Source organism: Sander vitreus, chromosome 2 (genome assembly GCF_031162955.1).
Source record: "Sander vitreus isolate 19-12246 chromosome 2, sanVit1, whole genome shotgun sequence".
NCBI classification, from domain to species: Eukaryota; Metazoa; Chordata; class Actinopteri; order Perciformes; family Percidae; genus Sander; species Sander vitreus.
The window spans coordinates 3,446,557-3,465,252 of record NC_135856.1 but is presented as its reverse complement, the minus strand read 5'-3'; the positions used below and the strand labels follow the sequence as shown (position 1 = coordinate 3,465,252).

Genomic DNA, 18,696 nt, shown 5'->3' with positions numbered 1-18,696 from the left:
CGTCACACACATGCCGGCCCTGCTATTCTCTTCAAGAGATCGACACACACACACACACACACACACACACACACACACACACACACACACACCAACGCACAAGTATAAACTACAGGCCACTTACGTAGGCTACGGCGACAGCTCGGCGTGGAGCCTCCACACAGGAACATAAATCACACTTCAGTCTGTGAAAATGGTGACAAATCAACAACAAATGCAACTCTTTACATGATTAGCTATTAATAAGGAAACCCACGTGTACAAAATACTGTAAGTCAGAGAGAGAGAGACCGAGAGAGACGAGAGAGAGAGAGAGAGAGAGAGAGAGAGAGAGAGAGAGAGAGACCGAGAGAAAGAGAGAGAGAGAGACAGAGAGAGAGAGAGAGAGAGAGAGAGACCGAGAGAGAGAGAGAGAGAGAGAGAGAGAGAGAGAGAGAGAGAGAGACGGAGAGGGGGAGAGAGAGAGAGACCGAGAGAGGGAGAGAGAGAGACCGACCGAGAGAGGGAGGGAGGGAGAGAGAGAGGGGGAGAGAGAGACCGACCGAGAGAGAGAGACAGAGAGAGAGCGACCGAGAGAGAGAGACAGAGAGAGAGACAGAGACAGAGAGAGACCGACCGAGAGAGGGAGGGAGGGAGAGAGAGAGGGGGAGAGAGAGACCGACCGAGAGAGAGGGAGAGAGAGAGGGGGGAGAGAGAGAGAGAGACCGACCGAGAGACAGAGAGAGAGAGAGAGAGAGAGAGAGAGAGAGAGCTCCATCGTCCAATCCGCTCACGTCGCCAAATCAAATATGAACCCAAATAAATCCAGCTCGTTCATGTTTTGCTGATTGTGTTGACTTTAGGGCTGCATCTAGCGATTATTCTGGTTGTCGATTAATCTGTCGATTAATCAGTCCTTCCAGAGAGGTTTTTTTGTGATTGTTTTGGGCTAAACTCCTTGATTATGCGTCACGTTTTCTTAAAAAAATGCGATGGAATACGTGGGATATTTATGCGATGAACTTGCAAAAACTGCGGTTTCATTCACGTAATTACGTCGCTTCATAATGTTCCCATGGCAACAGGGGAAAACGGCTGCTCTCGTGTGAAGTAAAAGCAACATTTATCATCTTTCTGCTAAGATAGACGGGACTTTTTTTTGCAACGACAATGCGGGGATTATGAAATCATGCAAGTCCCGCGTATTTTGCGCGGAAATCGGCAATTTATGCAGCGGCAGTGCGACGTATTTGGAAAAAATGGACTTGGGCTGATTATGCATTGAATGTTTTTTCTGGAGGGACTGATCACTCTCTCGATTAATCGATTATTTGCTTGGTCTATAAAATGTCAGAAAATCCCAAAGCCCAAGACGACGTCCTCAAATGTCTCGTTTGGTCCGCAACTCAAAAGATATTCAGTTTACTGTCACGTTTATCAAGCTGCAATCAGAGAATTTATACTTGGTCTTTCGTGAAGAGTGTCTCAAACGATTAATCAATTCAGTAGTTGGGGATTATTTAAATAGTTGACGACTAATCGATTAATCTTTGCAGCTCTAGATCAAATTAAAACTCTGACTCTGATTGTCACACTGTACTTCATTCTGTCCAAACATTAGCATCAAGAGCAGGTGTGTGTGTGTGTGTGTGTGTAAGTTTTACGTTATTTCAATGAGTTCTGATCTTCAGGCTAACCTTTGGCTGTCTGTTCTGCAGGTACCTGTGTAAGCTGTCGGACCAGGAGCTGCGGCAGAGCGCGGCGCGCAACATGGCCGACCTGATGTGGAGCACGGTGAAGGAGCCGCTGGACAGCGCGCTGTGCTTCGACAAGGAGAGCCTGGACCTCGCCTTCAAATACTTCATGTCCCCAACGCTTACCATGAGGCTGGCAGGACTCAGCCAAATCACTGTGAGTCAAAACATGACTCGGCATGCTCGTACACTTCGCTTGGGGTCGGCTGATAGGGGCTTTTTAACGGTCTAGATCGGGGCTGTTCAATTATGAATTCAAATTGGGCCCGATTTTAAAGTGCTCATATTATGCTTTTTGGCTTTTCCCTTTCCTTTTTTGTGTTATATATCTTTTTTGTGCATGTTATAGGTTTACAAAGTGAAAAAGCCCAAAGTCCCCCCCAAAAGGGTCTTACCATCTCCAACAGAAAACACTGTTCACCAACTGCTCCAAACAGCTCTATTGTAGTCCAGCCTTTACTTCAGAGACAAACGTGGTCACTTTGGAACACACGTTATAATGCTCACCTAGCTGCTAGCATGGCACGCCCTCATACTCTGCTTCTGACTGGCTAGTAGTCCTTACCTAGGTACTGTCAGGACACGCCCTCATACTCTGCTTCTGACTGGCTAGTAGTCCTTACCTAGGTACTGTCAGGGCACGCCCTCATACTCTGCTTCTGACTGGCTAGTAGTCCTTACCTAGCTACTGTCAGGGCACGCCCTCATACTCTGCTTCTGACTGGCTAGTAGTCCTTACCTAGGTACTGTCAGGGCACGCCCTCATACTCTGCTTCTGACTGGCTAGTAGTCCTTACCTAGGTACTGTCAGGGCACGCCCTCATACTCTGCTTCTGACTGGCTAGTAGTCCTTACCTAGGTACTGTCAGGACACGCCCTCATACTCTGCTTCTGACTGGCTAGTAGTCCTTACCTAGGTACTGTCAGGACACGCCCTCATACTCTGCTTCTGACTGGCTAGTAGTCCTTACCTAGGTACTGTCAGGGCACGCCCTCATACTCTGCTTCTGACTGGCTAGTAGTCCTTACCTAGGTACTGTCAGGACACGCCCTCATACTCTGCTTCTGACTGGCTAGTAGTCCTTACCTAGCTACTGTCAGGGCACGCCCTCATACTCTGCTTCTGACTGGCTAGTAGTCCTTACCTAGCTACTGTCAGGGCACGCCCTCATACTCTGCTTCTGACTGGCTAGTAGTCCTTACCTAGGTACTGTCAGGGCACGCCCTCATACTCTGCTTCTGACTGGCTAGTAGTCCTTACCTAGGTACTGTCAGGGCACGCCCTCATACTCTGCTTCTGACTGGCTAGTAGTCCTTACCTAGGTACTGTCAGGGCACGCCCTCATACTCTGCTTCTGACTGGCTAGTAGTCCTTAGTGTGTTTTGAAGTATTTGTCAGTCCAGGCAGGGTTAAACCGACGGTCTTCATTCTCAATTTATTTGCTTCAGGGTTAAGAAAGACGTGTTTTTTTTCAGGTTGTATCACAGGACTACTTCTTCTGTCGTTACCACTACATCACACGTCTTACGATGTGTTAATTCTTGTCTCATCATGGAATCACTGTTTCCCTTTTTAGAACCAACTTCACACCTTCAACGACGTCTGCAACAACGAGTCTCTGGTGTCCGACACAGAAACGTAAGTTAGTTTTAAAGATTCACATTCACTCTTTATTGTCCTCTACAGAGGACATTTGCTTTCAAAATAGACACTGCAGGGCGCCCTGATGGCTCAGTTGGTAGAGCAGGTGCCCATATATAGAGGTTTACTCCTCGAAGCAGCGGGCCCGGGTTCGACTCCGACACTGCATAGCTGGTGTTTTGTATGTTTTTAATGAGCCTCGTTGAAGGAGAATTTCTGTCACTGCTTTTGGGACGGACAATAAAGTTGTCTGTCTGTTTAGAACTATAACAATACGTTTATTTAATATAGCACCCTTTTACAGACAAAGTTACAAAGTGCTTTACAAGAGAACAATCAAAAATATAAAAACGGTAAATCAAAAACCTTAAAAAAAAGCCTTCAGCTCCTTTTCAAAAGCGTTAACAGACACCACAGATTGTATGACAATGGGAAGTGCGTTCACAGTGTCGGAGCCACCACTTCAACGGCACGGTCACCTTTTTGTTTTTAGACCAGTGTGAGAGACGTAATCCCTGATCAGATGGCCTGAGAGACCTACCGGTCAGAGTAGGGTTGGGTACCGAAACCTGGTTCCACTGTGGCTTTATACGTCAGAACAAGAACCTTAAAATGAATCCTGAAGTTATTAGGAAGCCAACGTAACGAGGATAAGATGGGAGTGATGGGAGTTGTCCCATCAGTGTTGAGTAGAGATGGTCCGATACCATTCTTTGCTTCTGATACCTGAACTTGTGAATCAGCCGATAACGATTACCAACCCGATACCAGTGTGTCATATATTTGATTATGTTTTAACAGTTGTATACTATCCCTGTATGCATGTGTTATGATTTCTATCTTTGTTGTACGGCCTGGCTTGGGTTAAACGTTCTTTTTGTGAAACATGAACAAACGCGAACAATGAACGCCTTATCCAGTCGTCCAGTTTGACAGCGAGTCATAACGGAAAAAGAACATAAATGAACTACTCGAAAGTAGATTTTCTTCAGGGCTAAATTATGTGGTGCATAAACTCCAGTACTTACCGATGCCAGCATTTTATGTAGTATCGGGGGCTTTTCGGATACCGTTATGTCTAGCGTTACGTTGTACTTTTAGGCTAGCGGCATTTATAAAAGACAGCTTTAGTTTTCTCAGATTTTAGGCATAAATAATGTGTACAACTTCTGCTGTTTTCTTAAAAAAACGACATCATCCAGTTTCCCACATGTTACATATGAATGGAAAGGAAACGCATTCCTGTCACCTCTTTTTTTTCCTGTAGGTTTACAGCCATCCAGTTGATATGTCACAGCACAGCCATGCTACAAAATGATGCATCTTCTGCTCCGTTTGTTGAGCTCTGGTCAACCGGTGCGTAACGTCTCTAAAAGTCTGATTCTGCTTCGTCCTCTCAGGTCCATAGCGAAGGAACTAGCTGACTGGCTGATCCACAACAACGTGGTGGAGCACATATTCGGACCAAATTTGCACATCGAGGTGAGACCTTTCGATCCAGCGGTGTGAGCTGATGGCAACGTGTTGTATTTTGAACTAAATCCAACACATTTTGTTTTTTTTAGTTATGTTGTGTTAAAATGCACAGGATATATATTGCTTTTGTGACAAGTTCTTCACTTAAACAGGGCAACACTGGAGAATGGAAGTCATTTTGTTATCGAAGCACAGCTGATCTTGTGATCTGTGTGTGTGTGTGTGTGTGTGTGTGTGTGTGTGTGTGTGTGTGTTCTCCAGATCATCAAACAATGCCAAGTGATCCTGAACTTTTTGGCTGCAGAGGGCCGACTGAGCACGCAGCATGTGGACTGTATTTGGGCTGCAGCTCAGGTAAGACTGGACAGATGAGTGGCCGGGTTAGCTCAGTTGGAAGAGCAGGCGCACCTACGGTATATAGAGGTTTACTCCTTGACGCAGCGGCCGTGGGTTCGACTCCGACCTGCGGCCCTTTGCTGCATGTCATTCCCCCCTCTCTCTCCCCCCTGTCATGTCTTCAGCTGTCCTGTGAAAATAAAGGCCTCAAAAATAATCTTAAAATTAAGAAGACTGGACAGATGTACGCAGCTTTATTCTGCTCTATTACGTCACTCTGTGGAGCAGCATGAAGGGACCGACACTATTTATCACTATATCAGTACTGTCGAGGTGGTAAACCATGGGTTGCAAAACAGCAATGTTGGCTGGCCTGGTCTGTTTGGAGTTATGATATTTTGCCTTTTTAACAATTATTAGTAGATAAGTAGGTTTGTTTATGTATGCCACCACTCACCAAGACAAATTCCACATACGTGTAACTTATTGTGGCAATAAACCCTTTTCTGATTCTGACATGTCCACTAAATATGAACACCTTTTTCACTCAGTTTTTTTGCTCTGTAATGAACTCTGCTTTTTGTTTTGTCTTTTAGCTGAAACACTGTAGCCGTTACATCCACGACCTTTTCCCGTCACTCATCAAAAACCTCGACCCAGTGCCTCTCCGCCACGTCCTCAACCTGGTGTCAGGCCTGCACCCCAGTGCCCACACCGAGCAGGTAGGTACACACACACACACACACACACACACACACACACACACACACACACACACACTTGCTCGCAGCCACACACACTCGCAACACACACACACACACACACACACACACACACACACACACACACACACTCGCTCGCTCGCAGCCAAACGCACACACATTCACTCGCTCGCAGCCACACACACACACACACACACACACTCTCACACACACACACACACACACGCACACACACTCACTCACTCACAGCCCACACTCACTCACTCACACACACACTCACTCACTCACAGCCCATACACACACACACACTCACTCACTCACTCACACACACACACACACACACACACACACACACACACACTCAAAACATTGTGCTCTTCACCAGACTTGTATTTTTTTTAATAATATAATGATAATAACTATTTGTATAGCACACACAGTTTTTTAAACAATAGTTTACAAAGTGCTCTGACAGAGGAACAACCAAAAGCACAACCAAATGAACACATAAGTACACATTATTGAGATAGTGAAAACAGAAGATGGGACAGCTTTGAAGGACAGAAAAAAAATATCAGTTCAAAATGGAATTAACAAAATGGATGTAATAATAAAGGCTGATACGTCTCCTCCCCCCCCCGTCAGACGTTGTACCTGGCCTCCATGCTGATCAAGGCTCTGTGGAACAACGCCCTGGCAGCCAAGGCCCAGCTCTCCAAACAGAGCTCCTTCGCCTCACTGCTCAACACCAACATCCCCATGGGCAACAAGAAAGGTCAGTCTGGATTCATTTCTGAATCTGAACACAAATGCTACATTCAGGATTTTTCAGCACTCTGTCCAGAGGAACCTGGAGTGATCAACATCAGGACTTTTTCCTCCTCCGACAGTGATGGAAGAAGTACTCCGACTTCATTAAATGTTTCAGTACCAGAGTGTAGAAATTAGAGATGATGAAAGCGATACATTGTGCAGCCCTGGTGGAGATATCTCCGTCTAAGCGGCAGATTCCCGTTCAGCGAGCCAACCCAGTAGCACAAAGAGGCCAAGGATGTGTAGAGGCAGCACGTTTTCACATCCTACACAAAGTGTCAAAGTAACGGATGAGGTTCTGCAAACCGTTTTCATCCTTCTCTCCGCAGCCTTTTGAAGCACTACTGCTGGTGTCAGCTATGAATGTTTGTGTGGCCGGGGGCTTGATTTCCTTCCCACAGGACGTTCTCCGTCTGGCTCTCAGTCTTCTTGTCTGGTCTCAGGTTCACCGGCCGCCAGTCCGGACAGCAGCGACAACAGCGACACTCAACACAGCGGAGGCAGCGACATGGAGATGGACGACCAGATGATGTCTGGCAGCAAGAGGAGCCAGCAGAGGCTGTCTGACACGGAGGTACGCACACGGGCACGCACCCAGTACACACACACACACACACACTCATTTGGCAGCAGTCATTAACCCAGCAGATGTAGATTCACTGTCCCTTTGGAACATATAGTAGCTGCTGATGGAACTGAAAACATTTGAGCTGCATTTCTGAAGTTTAAAAAAAATGAAAGGACACTCCTTCCAGAAAAATGCGGAGTTTTTTTGTGATTGTTTTGGGCAAAAATCCTTGATGATGCGTCACGTTTTCTTAAAACATGCGATGGAATATGCGGGATATTTATGCAGATTTATGCGATGAGATTGCGGGAACTTGCAAAAACTGTGGTTTCATCGTGGCTTCATCGCGGGGTTCACAGCTTCTCGATGACGTTCACGTCGCGTAATTCCGTCACTTCATAACGTTCCCATGGCAACAGGGGAAAACGGCTGCTCTCGTGTGAAGTAAACGCAACATTTTTCAACTTTCTGCTAAAATATACGGGACTTTTTTGCAACGAAAACGCGGGGATTATGACATCATGCAAGCCCCGCGTATTTTTACACACATCAGAATAACACAAATACACATTAAGTAGACATAGGAGAAAAAATATACATGAAGTATAAAAAATAGAAAAAGTTACAATAATAATAGTAATAAAACAAGCATTTACACAATAAACACACTCATATAAACGGACAGTGTGTGATATACAGATGAGTAAGGTGCGGATAAATAGAAATGACATTGCACAGGTTGGAGGTGACAAAGAGTGATAAATAAATAAATAAATATGCATAGTGCAGAATATTGTCCAGTGATGGCTCATACTGCAGAGACAGCGAGCAGCGCTACATTATGATGTTGCATTAAAGAGTCTGACTGCTGCTGGAATGAAGGACCTGCTCTAGCGCTCCTTCTTACACTGAGGGTGCAGCAGTCTCATCACACAAGTGATTTACAATAACGGCGTTGTTTCTCGTGTCTGTGTGGTTTCCTCAGGAGTCGATGCAGGGCAGCTCCGATGAGACGGCCAACAGCGTGGAGGAAGGCAGCAGCGGGCCGGGCAGCAGCAGCGGCCGCAGCGAGGCTTCCAGCAACGAAGCGGCCTCCAGCCGAGCCAGCCAATCGGCCGGCAGCCCCGGCAGCGAGATGCACTCGGACGACATGGCGGACAGCGAGGCCTTGAAGGAGGAGGAGGAGGAGGAGGATGATGAAGAGGAAGACGACGAGGAGGACGACGACGAGGACGACGAGGACGAAGACGAGGGGAACCGCTCGGCCGCTGAAGGCGGGCAGCAGAAGGAGCCCAGGGAGCAGACGGAGTCCAGGAAGAGGAAGGCGGGCGAGGCGCTCGGCGAGGGGCCGAGCCAGGGGGCGGGGCCCAGTGGTTCAGGGGGCGGAGCCAAGCCCAAGGTTCTCCCCTTCAACCCGGAGACTTCTGCTGTCATGGTGACAGCGGCGTCGACGTCCCTGGAGGGCCGGATGAGGATGTTGGACGCCTGTTCCGCGTCGTCGTCCGCTCGGCCCGACGGGACGGAGGCCCAGCAGCAGCAGCCGCCAGACATCGGCCCCTCACAGATGGTCCAGGGGCCTCAGGAGCCTCCGTGCCTGCCGCGGCCCGGGGACTTCCTGGGAGAGGCCATGGGCAGCGAGCTCTTCAACTGCCGGCGCTTCATTGGCCCCCAGCACCACCACCATCACCATCACCACCACCACCATCACGAAGGGTAAGGCCTAATTCATGGGGGTGCGAGATGACGGGGTCTAACCTCTGTATACTAACAATATTCACAGCGAGTTTCATGGACGTCTGACTTTTGTTACTTTCAAAATTATGGATGCTAATTTAGAGGTGTTTTTCCTTTAGCGATAGCCGACCTTCGGTAACCGATCATCATTAACCATTCAGTCATGCAGGCAGCGGAGTCCCAGTTCACAGATGGTGAACTGACTCTTTTTTTTTTTTCTGCTTGTCGGAATGGTTCATGGTGGTTAGTCTATATCAATGACGTTTCATTTCCGGGATTGTTCAGGTGCCGCCGGAAATTCCGTTGGATGTCCCTAATTTTTGGCCGGATGTCCGTCCCCTTCCTCTGTCTCTGTGTTGGCGTTCTAACCTCCGGTGGATTTGTGAGGACTATGGTTAACTGCTCCTCAGATCTCTGCAGGGTAAATCCAGACAGCTAGCTAGACTATCTGTCCAATCTGAGTTTTCTGTCGCACGGCTAAAACTACTTTTGAACGTACACGTGTTCCACCAAAACAAGTTCCTTCCAGAGGCTATTTTGCAGAGGCTCCGTTGCTCCGTCCAGCGCCGGTTTAAAGAAAAGCCAATAAACCAGAGCACGTTTTTCTCCCATCCCTGAATGTTGTGTGGACCAGCCAGACCCTCCTCCGCAGCGCTGTGGTCAAGACTAATTATCGGTTAACAAGGGTCGGCCGTCAGTCCGAAAATAAAACCTCTAAATTAGCATCCCTCTTCTGCAGTTGTGATAAAGCTCTTTTGATCTTTGATGGATCTTCTTGTCTGCCTCATTTTTTTTTATAAAACCCTCGGCCCTCCGTCAGTCCCATGGTGGAGGACATGCTGAGTGCGGACGACGTGAGCTGCAGCAGCTCCCAGGTCAGCGCCAAGTCGGAGAAGAACATGGCCGACTTTGACGGCGAGGAGTCGGGCTGCGAGGAGGAGCTGGTCCAGATCAACTCCCACGCTGAGCTCAGCTCCCACCTCCAGCAGCACCTGCCCAACCTGGCCTCCATCTACCATGAGCACCTGGTGCAAGGTGAGCCACACTCGAGGCCTTTTTTGAACCAATACAACCGGTTGCTTTCACTGTCAGTTTTTGTGTTAAATCCCGAAAGACTAAATAAAGACCACCCTGCCAAAGAAACGGAAAAAGCTGACTTTGTGAGCGCTCTGTATCTCTGCAGGTCCGTCCGTCCATAAGCATCAGTACTCCGGCAGCCACGCTGTGACTGACATCAACCTGGACAACGTTTGTAAGAAGGGCAACACTCTGCTGTGGGACCTGGTGCAGGACGAGGACGCGGTACGACTTCAAACCTCTCTTTATAGATGGAGATGGGCAGACACTGCTTTCTCTATACAGCACAAGTCAAATGCTGCAACGTTTAGTTTTCTTTGTTACCGACAGCCTCCGTGTGATCTCGTGTTTTGTGTGTGTGTGTGTGTGTGTGTGCGCGTTTGTAGATTCATCTGTCTGAGGGTCTGATTAACGAAGCAGAAAAGCTGCTGTGTTCGCTCGTCTGTTGGTTCACCGACAGACAGATCCGGATGCGCTTCATCGAGGGTTGCCTTGACAACTTGGCCCACCACAGGTAAGAGTGACACGTGTTTTTTTTTTAATATATTCATGGATCCCCGCTGGATTCAATCATTTCTGCAAAAAACACTTGGAGAATGCGGCAGACGTCTGGAAGCTGCATGGAACTGTATCTGAACACGAACCTACCGTTATGGCTTTATCATAAAATAAAATAAAGCACAAACAACATCTTTTATGGCCCCGTCTGCAAATATAAGCGTAAAATAAACCTGCTCATACAGCAACAAAATGATGTTTCCAAAACACTCAAAAAGGCAAATTCACAAAGAATGGACGTGGCCGCTGATAGCAACATCAGTTGTGCAACACTTGCAGCAGCTATCTGCTATCTGTGTGTGGCTGTTAGTGTTGATCTTTGTGATTTGGATCGTTTTTGCGATGAGGCTCATTTGCACAGGTTTCTGTCGCAAACGGCACGAGAGCACGGAGACGCTATTTGCTTGGCAGCGCAGTTAGGGGTTGATTTGAGAATAACACGTTTTTTTTGTTGTTGTATGTGTGCAGGTTTAGCGCCAGCAAAAGCCGCTCAATCCTTTTGTTAAATCGCCTTGCCGTCGTCAGTGTTGAATTTCTCTATTTTCGTTTATTCTGGTATTTGACTCCCATCTTCTCGTCTACCCCTCTCAGGTCTGTTGTGGTTTCCTTGCGTCTACTACCCAAACTTTTTGGCACTTTCCAGCAGTTTGGCTCCAGCTATGACACTCACTGGATCACCATGTAAGTAAAGTTTTTCGGCAACCGAGTTCAGATTAATATGTTGAACAGCTGGTGTACTTTTAAGCTTTATATTCTTTGAACTTCTGTTATAATTTTCCCTGCGTACGTACCGCAAACTTCTGCTGGTCTTAAGATGTTAAACAGAAACTGAATATATATACTTTTTTAAATGAAATGAAGAGGGAGCTGTCTCGTTTCATGAGTGCAGTGCTGATTTGTGTGTCGGTTCCATCAGGTGGGCTGAGAAAGAGCTGCACATGATGAAGCTGTTCTTCGACAACCTGCAGCACTACATCCAGGAAGTCCGGGAACACCTGCACAAGTTTGCACTGTAAGTCTGTCCACCTGTCATCACTACTAGGGATCAGAGATGGGGACTCGAGTCGCACTTAATTCGCACAAACAGCTGACTTCAGACTTGACTTGCGACTCGACCCAAAAGACTTCAGACTCGAGCTTCGAGACTCGTCAACAACATGTTTTCATGCAATTATTGCTTTTAAAATCTAAATGTATTAATGCATTTCTATTTTCTTTTATTGGCGCATATACTGTACGTTGGGGAAATGTATGACGAGCCCCATGTCCCCTGCCCTTTGGCATAATGTGCAACATAACGCATGCGCTATGCCTTATGTGCACGCACTCACATATCAAAAAATACATTGACGATGGCGACACCACGTCCTCCCGGAGTTGTCCCTTTTGTCATTAGTTTTGCTTTCAATAACTTGGTAAACAGAGGCAGTAAGAGAACAGCTACACGCAAGGTGTGTGGCACCAAGATAAATGATACCGGATCAACAGGCACATCAGGCATCTAAAAACGCACCCAGATAGGTCAGTCACTGCAAAAACAAGTTTTGTGTTGGAGTTTGTCTTTTTTATCTTTTTATCTCTTTTATTTTATCTTTAAGCGCAGTTCAGACCAGATTTGCTACGAGATAAAATCGTTTTAGAACGTCGCAGGGAAAAGTTGCAGCGGTCTGAAGCGGCCCGTCTCAGCTCGACTCAAACTAGCTGATGGTTTCGCTGCGACTCAGCTAGTGGAGTCTCCAGAGGCTGGTTTTAGAGCGTAAGAGACGTCTCCTGTTCCAACGGCCAATAGAGAAGTCAGCTGGTGGAGTCTCCAGAGGCTGGTTTTAGAGCGTAAGAGACGTCTCCTGTTTCAACAGCCAATAGAGAAGTCAGCTGGCCGAGTCTCCAGAGGCTGGTTTTAGAGCGTAAGAGACGTCTCCTGTTTCTACAGCCAATAGAGAAGTCAGCTGGCCGAGTCTCCAGAGGCTGGTTTTAGAACGTAAGAGACGTCTCCTGTTCCAACGGCCAATAGAGAAGTCAGCTGGCCGAGTCTCCAGAGGCTGGTTTTAGAACGTAAGAGACGTCATCTGTTCCAACAGCCAATAGAGAAGTCAGCTGGTGGAGTCTCCAGAGGCTGGTTTTAGAGCGTAAGAGACGTCTCCTGTTCCAACAGCCAATAGAGAAGTCAGCTGGTGGAGTCTCCAGAGGCTGGTTTTAGAGCGTAAGAGACGTCTCCTGTTCCAACAGCCAATAGAGAAGTCAGCTGGCCGAGTCTCCAGAGGCTGGTTTTAGAACGTAAGAGACTTCATCTGTTCCAACAGCCAATAGAGAAGTCAGCTGGTCGAGGCAGCTATAAACTATAGAAATAAAATGATCCATAATCCATTTTATTTTTATGTTACAAACAGCTGGACGACATGGCCGAGTTTTAGACGGAGCGTCAACGACCACCCGAAAGCACGGTAACGTTATATGGTGGAGCGAGATAGAGAGAGACTGAAGAGAGGGAGCGCCCAGCGGCGTTAGAACAAAGCCGTGAATCAGAGAAATAAAACGTGTTTTCACCGATTCATCACTAGAAATGTAACTGTAGCAAGCATCTCACTATCACTAACGTTATCTACATTCATATTTAGACGAAACAAATGATATATCCAGCTACAAAAAGCCTAAAAGTCGGAAGTTAGAAAGGAAGTGCAGAGAGGCGTTGTTATGGAGACGATCTCGTCTCATTGGTGTGAACTGGCAGCCTTCAGAACGCTGCAGACCGGCGCGTTGGAAGAAGTTGCGAGTTTCAACTCGTCTCACCGCGAATCTTTGGTCTGAACTGGGCTTAAATAAAATGAACATTTCACTGTAAATGCATAATGGGTCCAAATATCGGTAATCGTTTTCATTAACTACTAATAATCGGTATCGCCCTTTAAAAACCAAGTATCGGTCGATCCTTGATCAGTACACATATTAAATAATAATATTTCCTTCTGGTTATTCCAAACATTTTTGAACAGTAAAACACTTCTTGGACACAAGATCACACAGAGAAGCAGCAACAAAGACATTCATCTGTATGAACATCATGGACTTCAGTAAAATAATAAACTTTCTCCTACTAATACGGACTCGTCTTGCTTCGCTGTGTCGTTGCAGGTACAGCCACAGTGCGGAGGTCCAGGTCCGTCTGCAGTTCCTAACCTGCGTCTTCTCCACACTGGGATCTCCAGACCACTTCAGTAAGATTCAACTTCTTTTCTTCTGCTCAGAGAACTAGTCTGGATTAAAAACAAGTTTATTGTACATTTAAGAAATCAGGAGTCCAACTTAAAAGATGGTTCACAAGCTAAAGATACTTTTACACACCGAGAATGAAAGCTGTCATTTGGAGGAGCACGCATAAGGCTGCCATCATAACTGTCACAAAGACTGATCTCAACCTTATGTTAACTTTATAAATGGTTATGATGGCGAAACAAGCTACAATGTGAGTTAATAGGGCAATTATCCAGCTTGTATTTACCTTCACAAAAGTGCTCGTTTTGCCGCTGACAGGCTCAGATTATTATTCTAAGTGTCTGACAACATTATGGAAAGGATTTCTAAGGAGGTCGACCTTTCCTTTAAACATAAAAACATCCGCGAAATTGTGTTCGCTAAACCCACCAGACTCCATGTAAATAAACAGTAATTTTAGCATCGTAGAACACACTTCATTCAAAGTCAACAAGAACAAAATAAAACTATGAAATGCCGTCTTTCCACTTTTGCAACCATCACAACTCTAGTTTTGGTTGAAATAAACACATAGTTTACTGATTTACATGTGAAAATATGTTGGCTCTATACACGCTAAAAGTATTGCTTTTTTAAATGGAGTCTGGTGGGTTTAGCGCTAGCGACTTCAGAGCTGTTTCTGGTTAATCAGAAAGGTCTCAAAGAGCTTTTAAAGGTCTATCTCTGTAGGGATCCTTTCCATGATGTTAACAGACACTTAGAATATTAATCTGAGCATGTCAGTGGCAAAATGAGCACTTATGTGAAGGTAAATACAAGCTGGACAACTGCCCTGTTAACTGACAAGGTAGCTTGTTTCTCCGCTGCCCACTGCAGCGATCTCACTTAATACTGGACCAAGTTCAAAGATTTTTCTCACCTATTGTGTGTTATATCTAGTTATACAGGTGGTATCTGTTTATATTTGATGCCACGCCATTACAATAGAGGTCAGTGCATTTCATTTGTGGGGCGCAGAGCATAAAAACCCCCCCCAATGAAAACAAACATTGTAGTGTATATTTACCGATACAATGTCCTTGTTTTTCTTCCAATAGTAATTAGAATTGTGTAATCCCCTGATGTTGCTGTCTGCAACCTTACTAATCTCCTTTCAAGTCTTTGCAAGTTTGATGCTGTGGTGAAATGAGTTCCCAGGGAATTGGAAAATCGGGTTAATAACTCAAAATGGTTCAGTTTGCTTTGAAAGATAACAAGCAGCAATTTAAACGTGGATGTGATTTGGGTTGAATGTGCAGAGAGAGGTCTACACACTATGACCCACCCAGACCTCTCAGGTGCCAGGGTCAGGTGCACACGGGTGTTTTTTTTTCCCCTAAGAGAAGCATTTTTAACATTTTAGGAGTTTGGAAATGAACTCTTAATGTGTGTTTGGTTCGACTTTGGAGTCTCTTTGGGGAACGCTGCTAAAATAGACCTCATTATGTAACCTGAGCTGAGAACAATGGTGTGTGTGTGTGTGAGACCTTGTTACTTCAACAGAACATTGACATACTGTACCAGGGGGCGATAGATATATATATATATATATATATATATATATATATATATATATATATATATATATATATATATAGAGAGAGAGAGAGAGAGAGAGAGAGAGATATATAATATATTTTTATTTCTGTCTGATTCATCCCGTTTTTTTTGTTTCTTTTGTAGCTCATTGTTGCATTTTAAATCCCAATGTTTGCTCAATTCTTTGTTTTTGATCTCTCAGATGTATTAAGAGTCTTTTAGTGTAATAGAAAGTATCAGAAACTATGTATTTATAGACCATACACCATCGAATTTACACACAAAGAAAGCCTCTTGTTACAATAACACAGTGGGAGTCCAGCCAGAGTGATATTTCCTTTCCAGATTATAGAGGACTGAAGAGATAAAAGTATCCAGTATTTTTTTTTTTTTTTTTTGTACAGGAAAATCAAACTTTGCATTACATGGATTATTGGTCTTGTAGTCCTTGTTACTCTGGACTCTTTTGAGGTCCAGACCCCATGTTGGGAACTGATTCGGTAGCTTGAGGGCTGCTCAGTAAACCATTGGGAGGAAAAAAGCAGGGAGAGATGAGTTATATTGAGTGCAGACGCGGTGGAGTCTGTCTTCACATCTGGTGTAGCTCCTGTGTGTAATTGCGCGAGTGTGTTTCCGTCTCTTAGGGTTGAGTCTGGAGCAGGTGGACATCCTGTGGCACTGCCTGGTGGAGGACGCCGAGTGCTACGACGACGCGTTGCACTGGTTCCTCAATCAGGTCCGCAGCAAGGACCAGCATGCAATGGGCATGGAGACCTACAAACACCTTTTCCTGGAGAAGGTAGGAGCGAGGAAGGGAAACAAACACACAACAATATACAGTTTTAGTTGTAGGGTTTCCTCTGCTTCTGGACATTCTGAAGTATCTAGGCATTTTGAATGTTCTGTACTCGGCAAGTTGCATCAATGAGTGCATGTACATGCGCGCGGGTATCCTGGTTATGTGTTGTGCACGTACTGTAAGCGAGTATTTTTGTTTTCCCAGGATGGCGAAAGCATGTCCGGCCCCATTCTGCCTCTGATTGGCTTACTTGGACATTCTTACCCTAACTAATCCCACTCCTCTTGCCTAAACCCAACCAAGAAAACCTCTGAAGGCAACGAGTACTAGCCAATCAGAGGGAGAGTAGGGCCAGTCATGCTTTCGCAATCCTAGGAATAAAAAAAAAAAAAAGTGGGTCCTGTAAACATCATATCCTGGTTTAAAAACCTACAGACGCCACTCAAATGCCTCTGGGCGCAATTGGATAGTCCTTCAACCAATCAGACCAACGATCCGGGTTTTGTTTCATACATTTATGCTCAGATGGCGTAGAAACACGGACAGCTCTACTGGAGCAGCTGTGTGTTGATGTCAGTTTGTCTGTGTTTGTGTGTGTGTGTGTGTAATTTAACTGTGTGTGTGTGTGCGTGTGTGTGTGCGCGCTTGTGTGTCATCAGATGCCCCAGCTGAAGCCGGAGACTATCAGCATGACGGGCCTCAACCTCTTTCAACACCTGTGTAACTTAGCCCGCCTCGCCACTAGCGCTCTGGACAACGCCTCCAGCTGTGAGGTACACAAACTCCTCTGAACGCCATATTGTTACACCGTATTTAAATAATCCTTTAATAGCTTACCCTAACTTAAAACAATTTGTAGACAATCTGGTGATCTACGCCGACATGTTACAAGTGCTCACCTTGCCTTCAGTTAAGTCAGAGTAGACAGACAGTTAACCCACAGACGTGTCTGTCTGTGTGTGTGTCCGTGTCTCCAGCTGTGTGGGATGGACCAGCTGTGGGGGATCGCTCTGAGAGCTCAGTCTGCTGATATCAGCCGCGCCGCCATCCAGTACATCAACTCCTACTACATCAACGGTTAGTTAACCTCCATCATTCACACACACACACACACACACACACACACACACACACCACAAAAAAAAAACAATGTGTATGAACAGTTACATCCCTAGTGTTTGTGTGTCACTGTGTGAGTGGTACTGGCCACCAGTGCATTGAAGGTGGGTCAAACATACTGAAAAAATTGTACACTTATCAAGCAATTTCAGATGCACGAAACCAAAACAATTCCCATCTTTTAAAAGATGAATTAAAAGTTTACCATCCATGTCTTTTGTATGTCTTGTGGTTCGTATGTCGACATCTCCAGCTGGGAAGACGGGCCTGGAGAAGGAGCAGGAGTTCATCAGGAAGTGTATGGAGAGTCTGCTGATGGCTTCAGCCAACCTGGAGAAGGACGCTCACTCCAGCCTGACCAGCATCGAGCGGGGGCTGCTCATGCTCAAAACACACCTGGAGGCCTTTCGACGCAGGTACACACACACTTAGGAGGATTTACACGAGATGAAAGGACAATATTATAAATACTGTATTAAAGGAACATGCTGACTTATTGGGACTTTGTCTTATTCCCCGTATCCCCCAGAGTTAGATGAGTCCATACATACCCTTCTCATCTCCGTGCGTGTCGTAACTCTGTCTGACGCACCCACCGCTAGCCTAGCTTAGCACAGATCCTGGAGGTAACCGGCTCCATCTAGCCTAGCTTAGCACAGATCCTGGAGGTAACTGGCTCCATCTAGCCTACTGCTCCCAATAGGCTAACGGTGGGGGCGTCAGACAGAGTTACGACACGCACGGAGACGAGAAGGGTATGTATGGACTTCTCTAACTCTGGGGGATACGGGGAATAAGACAAAGTCCCGATAAGTCGGCGTGTTCCTTTTTTAAAGAACATAATTTTTCTGCTCCAACAATCTACAGATGATATATGATTGTTATGATCCCAGTCCCACACTGGGTCACAGATCACAGTGGTTGCTCAACAACACGTTGTTTCCCCGTCAGGTTTGCGTACCACCTGCGGCAGTGGCAGATCGAGGGGACGGGAATCAGCAGCCATCTGAAGGCTCTGAGCGACAAACAGTCTCTGCCGCTCAGGATCGTCTGTCAGCCCGCCGGCCTTCCTGACAAGGTGACAAATCTACATCCGACTTGTAGCTCTGAAACATTACAGTGCATCACCTAAAGGGGCGTTTTTAGAGGTGGCTGAAGTTGCACATTTACACACTGATTGGGAAACAGGGAGGCCAAGAAGAAGTACTAGAAGTAGAAAGAAGAATTGTATATTGTGTGTTATTATTCTCATGAGGGTCATCAACATAATCTGCTGAAAATAGGGGTGTAACAGAACACAGAAGTCACGTTTCGGTGCGAGTTCGGTACAG

The 18,696-nt window shown here is 46.0% G+C and overlaps 1 protein-coding gene across 5 annotated transcripts in view; it reads left to right on the top strand.

Moving 5' to 3' along the window:
• usp34 (ubiquitin specific peptidase 34) overlaps window positions 1–18,696 on the top strand; it is a 103,783-nt gene that overhangs the window by 30,865 nt on the left and 54,222 nt on the right. For all 5 annotated transcript variants that reach the window (XM_078273286.1, XM_078273278.1, XM_078273271.1 and 2 more), the window contains exons 7-25: window positions 1,698–1,890; window positions 3,311–3,372; window positions 4,776–4,857; window positions 5,113–5,205; window positions 5,784–5,909; window positions 6,555–6,684; window positions 7,166–7,296; window positions 8,276–9,003; window positions 9,845–10,059; window positions 10,208–10,326; window positions 10,488–10,615; window positions 11,251–11,340; window positions 11,576–11,671; window positions 13,789–13,871; window positions 16,092–16,246; window positions 16,906–17,019; window positions 17,224–17,323; window positions 17,619–17,781; window positions 18,317–18,443. In XM_078273286.1, the coding sequence (XP_078129412.1) occupies window positions 1,698–1,890; window positions 3,311–3,372; window positions 4,776–4,857; window positions 5,113–5,205; window positions 5,784–5,909; window positions 6,555–6,684; window positions 7,166–7,296; window positions 8,276–9,003; window positions 9,845–10,059; window positions 10,208–10,326; window positions 10,488–10,615; window positions 11,251–11,340; window positions 11,576–11,671; window positions 13,789–13,871; window positions 16,092–16,246; window positions 16,906–17,019; window positions 17,224–17,323; window positions 17,619–17,781; window positions 18,317–18,443 (2,935 nt within the window). The remainder of the gene's footprint in view (window positions 1–1,697; window positions 1,891–3,310; window positions 3,373–4,775; window positions 4,858–5,112; window positions 5,206–5,783; window positions 5,910–6,554; window positions 6,685–7,165; window positions 7,297–8,275; window positions 9,004–9,844; window positions 10,060–10,207; window positions 10,327–10,487; window positions 10,616–11,250; window positions 11,341–11,575; window positions 11,672–13,788; window positions 13,872–16,091; window positions 16,247–16,905; window positions 17,020–17,223; window positions 17,324–17,618; window positions 17,782–18,316; window positions 18,444–18,696) is intronic.